Below are 15,314 nucleotides of genomic sequence, written 5' to 3'. Positions count from 1 at the left end.
TGTGGCATCTGTGTTGATGGGGACACATGCAGGGCATCGGACATGGGCACCTTCCCCGAGGTGCGGTGGCCGGGATGTGCTTCAGGGAAGCCTTCCTGGAAGAGCTAAGTCCTAGAGGCCGAGTGAGAACGGGCCAGATGGGGACGAGGGGAAGAGGTCATTCCAGGCAGAGGGGGCAACACGGGCAAAGGTGAGAGCCAGAGACAGCCAAGGACACTGCTCCCTGAAGTGTGGTAAGTGATTATGGCGGCAACGGAGAACTAGGGCAGACCCAGGCCTGGCACACTCTTCGTCTCTCCTTTCACAAGCCGGGACTCCCACACGATCTCTCGCCAAGGCCCGAGTCCCAGAATCCTCCGGGACAAGGCTTCCAAACATTGCGGACCGTGGCCACAGGAAGAAGCACATTCTATGCTGTGACACGGAGCACGCACACATCTGTCAAACTGCAACAGCCAAACAGTCATGGTGCCCAGTGCCCATCCACCTGAACTGCCTGCTCACGGCGGCCCTCGAAGGACAGGACTTCCACATCACCGTCTACAAAAGGAGAAAACGAAGGCACAGCGAGCACGGTGGCTTGGCCTCGGCCCCACAGCCGCGCGCGGCAGAAAAGGAGGTTCAACCTGACGTGGTCTGGCTGCAGAGTCTGGGCTCAGAACCACAGACCAAGGCAAAGGTTTCCCAACCGATTCTCATCTTCCTGGGTGAGGTGCGGCTGACGTATTTGTTTTTCTGTCCTTTAATTTGAAGTTCTGGTTGAGAGCCACCTGTGGTTCTTAAGTTGGAGTCTGTGGGGGAAATGCAGAGAGCCCATGAACTCGGGTGAGGAAAAAACCACCTCCTTGTTTCCATCCTCTTCTACTGGAAATTTCTTTTCTCCTTCCATTATTAATGTGACCTTGTCCACCTCATCAACAGGGCCTGGGACGTTGTCATATTAAGTACAGTTGTCCAGGTATCTTGAAATATACACTCATCCCTACTTCAAAATGATGGGTGTTTTAGACGTGTCTTTCTAGGTGTCAGTAGTAACAGCACAGAAATACACAGAACACGTATCAGCGACATTCTGACAGGTGCATCGGAGGTAGCTGTGCAGGACGCCCTTGTCCTCCAACGTGGGGGAGGCACACCTTGCCCCCCTCCTTCTTCCTGCTCCTCCAGGCTGGAGGGCCCTGCTGCTGCATAATTGGTTTCTTGCCCTTGATTTGCTAAAAGGGAAACCTGTTTTCAGTTATTAAGGGATTCTTGACCCCTTTCACGGGTGCTCACCTTTCTTGGGACTGACCAGTGCAAAGGGGGTCCCTGCTTCCCAAAGCCTCCTGGTGTGGCCACAGGATGGTCAGAGATGGGAGAGCACTAACAGTCACTGCCTGTGACAGGGATCAGGTAGGATGAGAGGAGGGAGAGGAGAGAGGGGAGAGGAAGGGGAGGGGAAGGAGGACAGACAATGGCACCAGCTCAGGTTGTTGTGCAGACAAATAGTGCAGCACAGTGGGCGGCACCTTGGATCCTTATTTGTGGAGGAGTTCTCAGGAATCCTCCATCCTTCCCGCAGCATGCCCAGCGCGTCCCCCTGCCAAGCTCTGGCTGGCACCTCCTAGCCAGGCGCTGGTTCAGACGCCCCACCTGTTCTCAGGACTCCGGGGTCATCAGGGTGCAACCCTCGCATAGGGTCCGGGTCTAGGGCCAGACCCGTGGGCGAGTGAGCTTGGGGGTGCCCAGCTGCTCCCCCTGTGGTGACAAGGACCACGCAGCTCTGGTATGTGCAGGACCTTTAAGACTCAACACAGGCATTCAAGGTCTCTCTGGCCATGCCCATTGGTACTCGCCCGAGTCACCTGGATGCCCGGCTCTGCCAGGTGAGCGAGCACCAGGTGGGACCCAGGACCCTCAGCGACGTCCCTGGGGCCCCTTCCCCGCGCACGCCGGCCATTGACTCTCTGGTCACTGCATCGGGTCCTGAGCGGGCGGACAGCTTCTCTGGGGAGATCGCTACCTGAGGCCTATCCTAGACGGCAGAAGAGCCCCTCCCTGCTGGCCGCTGGCTGACAGGAGCTGAGGGGGGTGGGGGGGTGGGGGGGGCGTCCAGGGGCGGGCCTCGGAGTTCCGGAAGGCGGCCTGCCGCCCCCTGCTGGTGTTTGGGAGCAGGCGCGAGCTGCTGGCCTTGGGGATGCACTCCCCAGCCCAATGCAGGAGTTCCTGGGCCTGGGTACCACGGGCTACAACGCCCCCAAACCTCAGCAGGATTCTTGGAAGGAATGGGGCTCCCTGGCGGGGCCCCGCTCCATCCCTCCTCCCAGCTCAGCCAGCTATTCCTGCTCGTACATTCCAAGATACATCCCAAGGAGGAATGCCAGAAAAAATGCAGGACACCCAGTTAAATTCGAATTTCAGGTATACAATGAATAATTTTCTAGTCTAAATATATGTATATCAAACCTTGCATTTTTAAAAAGTATAACTATGTCCCAAATATTGATTTTTTTAATTTTTTTTTTTTTTAGTGAAAGCATATCCCAAATACTGCATGGGGCATAGTTATACTAAAAAATTATTTGTGTATATCTGAAACAAACTGTAATGGGGTGCACTGTATTTTTATTTGCTGAATTTGGCAGCCCTAACACAACACTTGGGAGCAGTGGGAGGAGAGGGCGCTGGGGGGTGAGGGGAGTGGTCAGGACTGGGTCTGTCAGGGAGGACCGCCACTCTAGCCAGAGGAAAGGGCAGATCAGGGAGACAGAACCGCACGTGATGAAGCGGGTCTCTGCTGCTGACGACCAAGGCACTGAGGCACCAGAAAAACCCCAGAGAAGGGATCCTTCACACGCTGCCATTTTGACACACGTGTGCCGAGCCTTTCCAAGCTTTGAGCACTTTCTCCAGCTTCATTTAGGATTGCCTCTCCCCCACTCAAGGCCGAATCATTCCCTCTCTCTAGCACCCAGAGCCTAGGTGGGACCGCGGGTGTGCTGGGTGGCATCACCAGGAAGCCTGAGCGGGGAGGGCAGGGCCTGCTCTAGGGGCTCCAGTGGTTTGAAACCCTCCTCGGAGAGGCAGCACAGAGTTGACACATTTGGGGAGCCAGCATAGGCCCTGAGTCTTACTCGCCCCTTGATGAGGCCCATCACCCCCAGGAAAATCCAATCCCCCTGGGTGCTCCCCTTGGCCCTGCATCTCTGCAGGCAGCAGTATATCAGAGAGTGGGGCAGAAAGTGAGGGGGCAGGGCAGGTCCTGGGTTCAGGGGCCCCATCTTCAAATATCTGGCTCAGCTCTGCATTCAGCAGGGGGAGGCCAGGTTTCATGCTGGGGGGTAAGGACGGAGAGGGCAGGGTCTTACCCTGAGCGCTGAAGGCAGGACTGAGCGGAGTGAGAGGACCGGGAACAACAGCCTGGCTCCGAGGTAGCACCCCAGGACCTGGACCAGGGGGTCAGGGTGACAGACTTCGAGAACACTTCAGGGGAGGCTCTGGGGAGGAGAGGTCAGGTGTGAAGGCTCCTGGGCTCCTGGAGGTAGAGGAAAGGGAACTGAGGAGAACCTTTTCCTACAGGTTTCAGGGCTTAATGAGGAGACAGAGTCCAGGGCTGTCTCACGGCTGTGCCACCTGCTCAGTCGCTCAGGCAGGCCCCATAATAAGTTTTGATCAAGGGGCTTCACATTGTCTTTCTAATTTTTATTTACTGATTGCTTTTTAGAGAGAGAGAGCGAGAGAAAGAGAGAGAAACATCAACCTGCTGTTCCACCCATTGACTCCTCCATGTGCCCCGACCAGAGATCGAACCCGCAATCTGGGTGCACCTGGATGATGCTCCAACCAACTGATTACCTGGCTGGGAAGGGCCTCACATTTTCATTTTACACCAGGCCCCCCAAAGTATGCAGCCAGCCCTGGAAGAGAGACTCTGTTTCCCAAGGATCCTGCTCACCCTGCTCCCCGATTCAGTCTGCAGGCAGGCCAACTTCACCTCCCCTTCCCTTCCAGCCCCCAGGCCCTCTCCTACCTGCTCTGTGTGGTCTTAGTCTTTCAGTCATTGCATTCATGCCCAGGCACCACCCAGCCACATGCACTACCAGCGGGGCCTCAAATGCTCTGCCCTTAGTAGGATCTATTTGGGGTATCCTGGAGGGGGACTCAGTGTTTGTGTTCCTATCCACAGGTGCCTCAAAAGAGTGAGCCCCACAGCAGAGATGAAGCACATAGGACATAGGAAGAGCCAATCAGGGTTAAGGAGAACAGTCACATTGACCAACCAAGGCAAAGGGATGTCTGCAGAGCCCTGGGCACGTGAGGAGGAAGAGAGCAGACAGGTCCTGCCTGAGATGACCCCAAAGGGATTGGAGACACAGAAGCAACTGCCCAGAGTAGAAGGCCAGCTGCAGAGAATGTTTGAGACAAGCCCCCTGTCCTTTCCTCCTTTGGGTGAATTTGCTTAAGCTCTCTTAGATTCCCTCCTTAAAAGATCTATTCTGCTGCCGTGTCCAAGGGCTTTCAACAATACTCACTGATGGAGCACTCACCCAGACCAGACTCCCAGCCTTTATGGTTTTGTCTCCTTCTTCTAAACTTAGATCATGTGATCCTCTATAGAGTTTTGATATTCAACTGTATTCTCTCAGGATTTTCCTGCATTTTAATCAGCTTTATTGAAGCATCACCAACGAGCTACACTGGCCAGGGCATCAGCCCCTATCTTAATGACTACGACGCTATGGCTCTTCCAAAAGTTTGGGGATGCCCTGTGGACAGCCTTAGTTCCAGCCCTCACACAAAGCCTAGACTTGCTGCACCAGCAGGGTCCCCTGAACACCGGGAAGTACCCTATTACCTCCAGATAAAGTCTGACCCCTTGGCCTGGCCCCAGACCCTCTCAGAAGGGCTGGCCAGGAGGTTCACCTCTTCCCAATCCTCTGTGCCTCTGTCATGTCACCTTTGCTGTTGGTCACCCCACACCCCATTGAGGCTGTTTCATCCCCAGCTACTCTCAGACCTGGCACCCCATACCCCAATGAGGCTGTTTCATTCCCAGCTACTCTCAGGCCTGGCACAGAGGAAAGATCACAGGCATCTTCCACGTGACAGACCCTGGGAGGCCAACACCTCGCACCAGACACACAGAACTTGATTGTCCTCCCCGGCTCTCAGAGAGGGGAGCTTGACTTGGACTCCTGAGAGCCCAAGGGACCATGGGCTCTGCCCAGACCTGCATGAGGTCCTCAATCCAATTGTGCACAAAGGACCCCACGAATCGTCTGTGGACATTCCACCTATGGCCCCTAATGGGGTTCAAACCTGTCTGGCCAACCCGGAAAGGGCTGTCAGCAAACTCCCCACACCTCTGAAGTCAAGGTCTAGTTCAGGTGCTCAGAGTTGACAGCAAAATCCCATGTCCCAGTCCTGTTTTGTTTGCCTAAGCTCTGGGGCCAGGACAACAAACACAGCATGTCCATCCGGGAGCCTCCCCCAGGAAGAGCCCCCACCGATCTGTCTTCAGGGTGTCCCTTCTCCTTCCTTCTGGATGGGGGCCCACAAGGCCTGGGGTATAAAAGGCCAGGTGGCGGGTGCCTAGGCGCAAGTCTCCCCAGTGCCAGGATTGGGCGACAAGACTTTTCCTGGCCAGGTAGGGCGGTGCTCCCCTCTCATGGATGGGATGGACCAGGTCAGGCAGGGCCCTTCTCTGAGAGCCTGGTGGCCTGTCCCTTCTTTCCAGGAGCCTTGGGACACGGGAGCCAGAAACCATGCTGCTGTGGCTGACCCTTACCATCCTGTGGAGCACCACCTGCTGGGCAGACCGTGAGTCCGGCTGGGTCTCCCTCCCTCCAGCCCATCCCCTGGGTCTGGGCTTGGCCCTTGACTAACTCTAGTCTCAGGACCGTCCCATCTGCCTGGAGGGGCTTCATCCAGTTCTGCAAAAAGAGAACCGATATATTACTGTTTAATTTTTTTCTCTCTTCCTCACCTGGTGCTTTCGTCCATCTAGAGATGTATGGGAATGGAGGAGGCACGTATTTCAGTTCCTCTATCGACAATAAAAATGACATATCTGGGATCCGGGTGTCTATAAGTCCTATAGGCATATTTAGGAGGTGAGTAGGGGCTGGGCACTAAGTCCTATCTCTGTCCCAATTCATGCGTCAGTCTTGGGAACTTGGGGAGGGGGGCTTAGCGCCTCTTCTCTAACATCTTCACTGGCTCCTGATGACTCCTTGAGGCCAGTCTTGGAGTCATGCAGCCACCAGCCGTCACCTTTCGGTTTGTCCCTTTTCCTCAGCCACCTCCTCTCCCACACAGGAGTCCCACTTCTCTCTGTCTCCACCTGCAAGTGCAGACATTGCTCCTTGGGTTGATCTAAAAAAGGGATAAATAATGCTTCTCCCTACTTGCTCCTTTCAACCCTACTCAACCAAAAACAGCCTTTCAATCTGATAATGCCTGTTGGGAAAATTGGGGGGAGGTTAGGGTCAATGTGGAAGGAAGTGAGGGTCAGAGTGGACCACTACTTGAGCACAATTCGCCAGACCCTGTAGAGGCAGAAAGCCAAGGGCCATTCCCCTAATGCAAGGGAGGTTGTCTTGCTTGAAGCCTGGGGGAAATCTTTGCTCTACACTTAGGGGTCCCGGGGATCTGGGAGAGAGAACAGGGGAGAGCAGCCAGTAGCAAAGGGGACAGAGTGTGGGGTAGGGAGCAGTGGAGGAGGAGGCTCTTGGCTAGGCATCAAGGTGTGAAGAAGGACACAGATAAACTCAGATGAGCAAAGCTAGTGGGATCCCCCAGGCGAGTGTGAGAAGTCTCTTGCTTCTCAGGCCTACAACCTGATCTGGTTGGAGCGATTTGGGCTCAGAAAACCCAAGCTTGGCTGGGGAAGAGCTCCCTGCTCTGAGCAAGGATGACAGCTGGCACCGCCTGAGGGATGGTGACCTGGCATTTAGCAGAGCTCTCCTTCCGGATGATCTCAGTGCCTGCTCCCCACAATCACCCCCACATGCAGATGAAGACACTGAGGCCCGAAAGGCTGAGAAACAAGCCCAGGACCACAGAGCCCGAAAGCCACAGAGCGGCCTGTCTGTCTCAGGATCCCCAAGTCATGTGCTCAGGGACTTACGCCGCAGTGACAGGGCTGTTCTCCTTGCTGGTGGCTGCGGGGAGGAGTGTGTGAGGGATAGAGGACCTGGGGGTGATGCGTCAGCCTGAATCCAGAGTGTTCAAAGCTCCCCTTTCTTCCAGTATCCAGCTGAGATATGGATCTGCCTGGAGCCAAATATATGGTGTCTCAGGTGGGCATGCCCAGGAATTCATCCTGCAGCCAGATGAATACATTATCGGGCTGGTTGGCTCACACAGGGTCTACCTCCGCTATCTGGTTGTATATACCAACTTGGGGCGCCAGGCCATATTCGGGCAGGACAGTGGCCGCAGCTTCATCGTCTACCCCGACGTGTCCGGCAAGGTTCTCACAGGACTGTTCGGCCAGGCTCAGCTCCTCGGCATCACAGGCATCGGTTTTAAGTGGGATTATCCTCTACCAGGGCCGGAGAATGCACCACCAAGCACAACCCAGAATACTAAAGCGTCTTTCTGATACGCCAAGGTCTCGGCTTGGTCCCTGGTCTGGGCACATACAAGAATCAGCCAATGAATGCATAAATCAGTGAACAACAAATCGATCTCTCTCTCTCTCTCCCTCTCTCTCTCTCAAATGAATTAATAAAACAATTAAAAAGAACGAAATAACGCCACAATAAATGAGTCTTCCTGGGTCCCCAGGGCTGGAGGCCGTTGGGCTGGTGGTAGCCCTGGGATAGCCAAGTCGGGGCGCGGAATCAGAATCCCCCCCAAATAAAGCTTCTGCTGCAGGAACAGGGTGTCCGGGTGTGGTCCTTGGGTCTGTGTACAACCAAAGCCCTCTGAGCGTGTGGGGAACCTGGCCTCTGGGTTAGAGCTCAGGGAACGGAGCTGCAGGATGAGACAGGAGGTGGGTCTGACACCCCAGGCCCCGGCGAGTCTGCTGAGGATGCAGGACCGACCTGGGCTGATTCCACAGTTTTTGAGGATTCTGGGCTCCAACGATGCCCCCAGCCCTGCTCGCCATCCCAAGCCCAGCCGGCGGGCCTCTGCTGGCCCCCGCTCCGTCCTAGCCTCTCTGAGTGTGTCAGTGGCCTCAGGGAAGCCACTCATTCATTCACTCACTCAGCACATATTTGCCAAGACCTCACCCATGCCAGGCTCTCCTGGGAAGCAGGGGTGTGAGGAAGAAGAGACCAGATGTTCCGCCGAAGGGCACCTCCTGGGGGAAGAGTCCGTCACTGACGCAGGTGGTGGCGGCTGGTTGTGGCATCTGTGTTGATGGGGACACATGCAGGGCATCGGACATGGGCACCTTCCCCGAGGTGCGGTGGCTGGGATGTGCTTCAGGGAAGCCTTCCTGGAAGAGCTAAGTCCTAGAGGCCGAGTGAGAACGGGCCAGATGGGTCGAGGGGAAGAGGTCATTCCAGGCAGAGGGGGCAACACGGGCAAAGGTGAGAGCCAGAGACAGCCAAGGACACTGCTCCCTGAAGTGTGGTAAGTGATTATGGCGGCAACGGAGAACTAGGGCAGACCCAGGCCTGGCACACTCTTCGTCTCTCCTTTCACAAGCCGGGACTCCCACACGATCTCTCGCCAAGGCCCGAGTCCCAGAATCCTCCGGGACAAGGCTTCCAAACATTGCGGACCATGGCCACAGGAAGAGGCACATTCTATGCTGTGACACGGAGCACGCACACATCTGTCAAACTGCAACAGCCAAACAGTCATGGTGCCCAGTGCCCATCCACCTGAACTGCCTGCTCACGGCGGCCCTCGAAGGACAGGACTTCCACATCACCGTCTACAAAAGGAGAAAACGAAGGCACAGCGAGCACGGTGGCTTGGCCTCGGCCCCACAGCCGCGCGCGGCAGAAAAGGAGGTTCAACCTGACGTGGTCTGGCTGCAGAGCCTGGACTCAGAACCACAGACCAAGGCAAAGGTTTCCCAACCGATTCTCATCTTCCTGGGTGAGGTGCGGCTGACGTATTTGTTTTTCTGTACTTTAATTTGAAGTTCTGGTTGAGAGCCACTTGTGGTTCTTAAGTTGGAGTCTGTGGGGGAAATGCAGAGAGCCCATGAACTTGGGTGAGGAAAAAATCACCTCCTTGTTTCCATCGTCTTCTACTGGAAATTTTGTTTTTCCTTCCATTATTAATGTGACCTTGTCCACCTCATCAACAGGGCCTGCGACGTTGTCATATTAATTACCGTTGTCCAGGTATCTTGAAATATACACTCATCCCTACTTCAAAATGATTGAACCCGCAATCCGGGTGCACCTGACCTCGGCAGGGCCTCACATTTTCATTTTACACCAGGGCCCCCCAAAATATGCAAACAGCCCTGGAAGAGAGACTCTGTTTCCCAAGGACCCTGCTCACCCCTGCTACCCGATTCAGTCTCCAGGCGGGCCAACTTCGCCTCCCCTTCCCTTCCAGCCCCCAGGCCCTCTCCTACCTGCTCCTTGTTCAGAGTCTTTCAGTCATTGCATTTATGCCCAGGCACCACCCAGCCACATGCACTACCAGTGGGCCCTCAAATGCTCTGCCCTTAGCAGGATTCCATTTGGGGTGTCCTGGAGGGGTGCTCAGAGTTTATGTTCCTATCCATGGCCCCCCCTCCCTAAAGTAAGCCCCACTGCAAAGATGAAGCCCATAGGACATAGGAAGAGCCAATCAGGGTTAAGGAGAACAGTCACATTGACCAACCAAGGCAAAGGGATGTCTGCAGAGCCCTGGTAACATGAGGAGGAAGAGAGCAGACAGGTCCTGCCTGAGATGACCCCCAAGGGATTGGAGACACAGAAGCAACTGCCCAGAGTAGAAGGCCAGCTGCAGAGAATGTTTGAGACAAGCCCCTTGTCCTTTCCTCCTTTGGGTGAATTTGCTTAAGCTCTTTAGATTCCCTCCTTAAAAGATCTCTTCTGCTGCCGTGTCCAAGGACTTTCAACAATGCCCACTGATGGAGTACTCACCCAGACCAGACTCCCAGCCTTTATGGTTTTGTCTCCTTCTTCTAAACTTAGATCATGTGATCCTCTATAGAGTTTTGATATTCAACTGTATTCTCTCAGGATTTTCCTGCATTTTAATCAGCTTTATTGAAGCATAATTTATATATAAGAAAAATGCATCTATGTTAACAGTATAGTTTAATGAGTTCTGACAAATGTATACACCTATGTAATTATCACCACACACAAATGCAGAAAGTTTCTGTCACTCCAAAAACGTCCCCTGGTGTCCATTGGTACTCAGTTCCCTCCCAAATTCAGTTCCAGGTCATCTATCTGCTTTTTGCTACTATGAATTCATTTTGCCTTTTTGAAAATTTCATATTAAGGAAATTATATGATATATACTCTTTTGTGTCTGGCTTTTTAAATTCAATGTTATGATTTTGAGATTCACCTATGTTATTTCTATTTCAGTAGTGTGTTTCTTTCTTTTTTTTTCAATCCTCACCCAAAGGTATTTTCCCCATTGATTTCTAGAGAGAAGGAGGAGGGGAGAGAGAGATAGTGAGACACATTGATTGGTTGCCTCCTGCATGCGCACCTACTGGGGCTGGGGAACCTGCAACCAAGGTACGTGCCTTTGACCAGGAATTGAACCCAAGACCCTTCAGTCTGCAGGTGGATGCTCTAACCACTGAGAAAACCAGCCAGGGCAGTTCCTTTTGTATTACTAAGTAGCATTTAATTTAATTTATACTTTATTTAATCTACCCCTTTACCAGCTGATGAACATTTGGGTTGTTTGTTTTGGGCCACTATGAATAAAGCTTCTATGAACATTTGTGCATGAACCTTTGTGTAGACATAAGTTTTCATTCCTCTTTGGTAAATATCTAGGGGTGGAACTGATAACTCATAGGGTAAGTGTCCATTTAAGTTGATAAGAAACTGCCAAACTGCTTTCCGAAGTGCCATGTTGCATTCCCACTAACAATGTATGAGCGTTCCAGTGGCTCCACATCCTTGTCAGCACTTGGCATTGTCAAGCTGTTGTATTTGGCCATCCTGTATTTGAGCATCTTTCTGTGTGCATACTGCCCACTCACATATCTCCCTTCCTGAAATCTCACCCCCAACCTGCCTAGCTGTCTGACTTTTTATATTGAACTCTTTCCTTCTGGCTGTTATTTTGGAGCATCAGGTGAAGAGAGGATCTAGTGAGTCACTGACAACACAACGCTGGACTCCTTCCCACTTTGACTCCAAGGGAGACAGAACCTGTGCCCAAGCTGTGTGAGATCAAAACATAACTGTTTACAATCCAGGCTCACATCTAGAAGCAGTTTCTCTTTGGCCTTTCTTGCTGGCCAGCATCCCAAAATCTCAAAGTCCGCTTCCAGGTGACCTTCACTATAGTCCCAGCCAGGGCAGTGTGGGAATGGGAGTCGGAGCATGGGAAGGGGCTCATGTTCCTACTTATCATATATTTCACCCCAACATGGGTACCTCCCTTTCCATTTCTGTATAATTTGCCTGTTATATTTTCATATATATTCTGGGGAGGGAGGAGGATAAGTGAGATATTGCATTTATATTTTACAGCAATAATATAATGAACAGTAAAGGAATAACAGTATATATATATATACTCTGATACTAATATACTCTGATACTAATCCTATTTAATAAAGAGATACTATGCAAATTGACCCCCACACCCTCAAGATGGCTGCCTATGACCAGGCTGGCAGGGGGGTTAGTGAGGGATGACCAAACAACTGAAAAGCAGGCTGCGTGGGACAACCAGGCTGGCAGGGGGGGTAGTTGGGGGCAATCAGGCCAGCAGGGGGGGGCAGTTGGGGGTAACCAGGCCAGCAGGGGGGCCATTGGGGGTGATTAGGCTGGGAGGTGGGGCAGTGAGGGGTGACTAGGCCGGCAGCAGGGGGCAGTTGGCAGTGACCAGGCCTGCATGCAGAGGCAGTGAGGGGCTATCAGGCCAGCGGGGGGTGGGGGGCAATTAGGGGCAACCAGGCAGGCAGGCGAGCAGTTAGGAGCCAGCAGTCCAGGATTGTGAGAGGGATGTCCGACTGCCAGTTTAGGCCCAATCCTGGGGATAGGATCTGAACCGGCAGTCAGACATCCCCCAAGGGGTCCCGGATTGGAGAAGGTGCAGGCTGGGCTGAGGGGCACCCCCCTCCATGCATTCATTTCATGCACCGGGCCTCTAGTATATATTCTATCAGAGTATATAAAGTTGATCAACAGTCCCTAGAAAACTTTCCAAATCATGTTGAGATAGGATTATTCTGTCAGATTGACTGGATTTGTTTTCCAAGGCAGCCCAGCAGTAGCAGAGAGAGGCATTTCCAAACATACCCAACATCTGAAACATTGGGCCGGGGAGTCACTTCATCAACCCATTTATCAAAGCTGCTAGCCTGCACTGAACTTAGGAGAATAAGACACATGTTTAGTAGGCACCAACACAGGCGAATCAGCACCAGTGGGGAGTATACAGGCCATTGCTCTATCCTGTGTAAGGATAATGGCTTCCTTGGGTGGTCTCCCTGGTCTTCTATGCTATACCTTTTGACCAGTGATGTCCTCTCCGCCTAGAACACTAGCTGTGAGAGGAGGAATACAAATCTGCCAGACGCAATATTAGTTGGCCACCTACCCATTATGGTAGATTGGATAAGCAAGCCCTGGGCAAGACACCTCCCCCGATCTTAAACTGGACCGGAGGGCCGGAACAAAAGCATGGATGGAGTGTTTGTGTGAACTAATATAAATCCAAAGTGAACATCATTACATACAAGCGTACGGTCTTTTTTTTCCCAATAGTTTTATTCATTTCAAACGGGCGGTCCGCGGGCCGTAGTTTGCCCACAGCTGATCTAGGGTCACCTCCGTACTCTGTACAACAGTCCACATGTCAGCCCACATGGTTTGTCCCCACAGGGGTCTGCTGTTGATAGTCCAGTCCTGAGTATGCCATTTAGGGGGCTGTCCTTTGCGTGGGCCATCCATGTACCATGCTTCAGTTGGCGCTGGAACAGTACCTGCTTTCACTGGTGAAGGGCCAATAAGTTCTTCCTTGAGTGCCTTTTCAGCATCTCCTGACACAAAGGTGACTGGCCCCAACAGTGTCCGCAATTCCTGGCTAAGAGGGGATGTTGAATCAACATGTTTCTGCTGCAGGTAAACACTCGATCTTACTACAGTTTGTGTCTCTGCTGCACCAGATTTCAGGGTGTGAGACATGTCCTGCAGCCACCCCGCGATCTGCACCCTTACAGCAGAGCTTCCAGTTATAGGCTCTGTTGCTTGCGGGGCATGGTAGGTGGCATAGAGCTGTTTCTTTGTTAGGCTGTATCTTTCTCCAGGCCCTTTCATACCAGGGACCAAAACCCTATTGCAATGCAGAGCCTCCCCTGTCGCTGCCAGAGGCCCCACGACATCCCCTCCAGGTTACATGTACATCCAAATCCCCAGGTAGGGCTGGATCATAGATACCGAGCACCTGTACCTGTTTAACTGTTCTTTTTGCCCCCTCAAAAGCCCGCTGGTGCTTCTTTGGCCAATCCCACTGTTGTCTTTTCCTCAAAAGAGCATACAAAGGTTTTAGGTGCACAATTCTATAATAAATTGTCTGTAGTCTGTATTGTGTGTTTACCATTCCAAGTCAAGTCTCCTTTTATTATTATGTATTACCCCTATATATTTTCCACATCCCTCATTCTTTATTTTTTTTCCCTGGGACTTATCATATTGTTGAATGTGTTTGTGAGTTTTTCATTTACAAGAGTCAAGATTTGGACTCAGTCAAAGTTCATTTTAATTCCTTAAAGTTTTCTAGTGACATTCAGAGTCTATGCATGTCTCTCTCAAACATGACATGCCATTCAAAGTCTTGGTTAATAAAATCAGTTTTCAATTGTGTCCTGTTATAAAGAGAACAGATTCTCATTGAATTCATGCAAACAACTATATTGCCATGAAAATTAAATAATATTCATTAAGAGTTTCCAAATTCTAAAGGGAGCAGGTAGGGAGAAAAATATAAATGCTTTGGTATTGCTCACAAAGGTATAATGTACCACACTGCTCCTAGGGAAAAATAAGTTCTTATATCTAGAATACAAAACATTTTTTTAAAAAAAAAATTAGCAATATTTAGCCCTAGCAGTTTGGCTCAGTGGATAGAGCATCAGCTTGAAGATGAAGGGTCCCAGGTTGGATTCTGATCAAGGGCATGTACCTTGGTTGCAGGCTCCTCCCCCAACCCAGGTCCTGGTCGGGGCTCATGCAGGAGGCAACCAATCAATGTTTCTCTCACATCGATATTTCTCTCTGTCTCTCCCTCTCTTGCCCACTCTCCCTAAAATCAATGGGTGAAAAAAGTTAGTAATATTTTGAGCAAACTCATAAAAGCAATAATTATTTTCAGTTTATTCAGGCCCATATGAATAGATTTTTTTAAATTCAGATCTATCATATTTCTACAAATCCAGTTTGAAGTTGTAATCTGAAATTTTGTTCTCAGAAAACTTTATTTTAGAATAAGTCACAGTTCTTTACATGGATCTTTAAGATGAAATCTCTTTGCAAATGCATCGGAGTAAAATAGTGACTACCTATGAATGACAAACTTAAAATGGTATGGTTATATACTTGATTATAATAAAATTGACATAGAACTTTGCTTTTCTGGAAGAGGTAAGATTCTAAGATAAAAATTCTAATGTAAAAGTGCCAGGCTTTCCACCCCTGATATGCTGCTACCGCAGCCTGCCCAGGGCTGGGAGCAGCACCAATTCCCCACTGTCCTCAGGACCACAGCAGCCTCTGAGCCTCCAGAAGGTGCTCAAAAGACTCATTTTTAAATTTTCCTTCTATGTTGCCAGCAGCACTTCCATGCCACTGATACTGGACTGAAAGAAGCCCTGCTTGCACTTGCCAGGCGTCCCTGGAGCACTCGCACCGTGGTTCCCTGGGTTGCCACCTCCTACCACATGGAGCTCCTTTTCCAAAGTGGGGTTCCCGGCACCACCTACACACTGCCTCCCATCCCGCTTCCCCAGCCATCAACTCTACGGGAATTTCTCTGGAATCCATCTGCCCAAATATATCAATTGCTATGCGAAGTGCGAAGGTCCCAGGAAACCTCAGCATGTTGTGTGTGGATTCCAAAGAAATATTCCAGAGGACCACTTGTGCACTGGTGGCGGCTGGCCCATGAGGGGTACGGCCACACCAGCCGCCAGGGGGCATGCTGGCCGGTGC

General features: G+C 51.6%; 1 protein-coding gene across 1 annotated transcript; it reads left to right on the top strand.

Moving 5' to 3' along the window:
* Positions 1–5,512: 5,512 nt before the first annotated feature.
* Positions 5,513–7,634, top strand: LOC132232988 (zymogen granule protein 16 homolog B-like). The gene is made up of 4 exons (XM_059692870.1): positions 5,513–5,626; positions 5,717–5,799; positions 5,987–6,092; positions 7,231–7,634. The coding sequence occupies exons 2-4, from the start codon at positions 5,745–5,747 to the stop codon at positions 7,583–7,585; spliced, it is 516 nt and encodes a 171-aa protein (XP_059548853.1). The 5' UTR covers positions 5,513–5,626; positions 5,717–5,744; the 3' UTR covers positions 7,586–7,634.
* Positions 7,635–15,314: the final 7,680 nt, after the last annotated feature.

Source organism: Myotis daubentonii, chromosome 4 (genome assembly GCF_963259705.1).
Source record: "Myotis daubentonii chromosome 4, mMyoDau2.1, whole genome shotgun sequence".
NCBI lineage: Eukaryota > Metazoa > Chordata > Mammalia > Chiroptera > Vespertilionidae > Myotis > Myotis daubentonii.
Note: the sequence above shows the minus strand (reverse complement) of the source record. Positions and strands in the feature narration are given on the sequence as shown.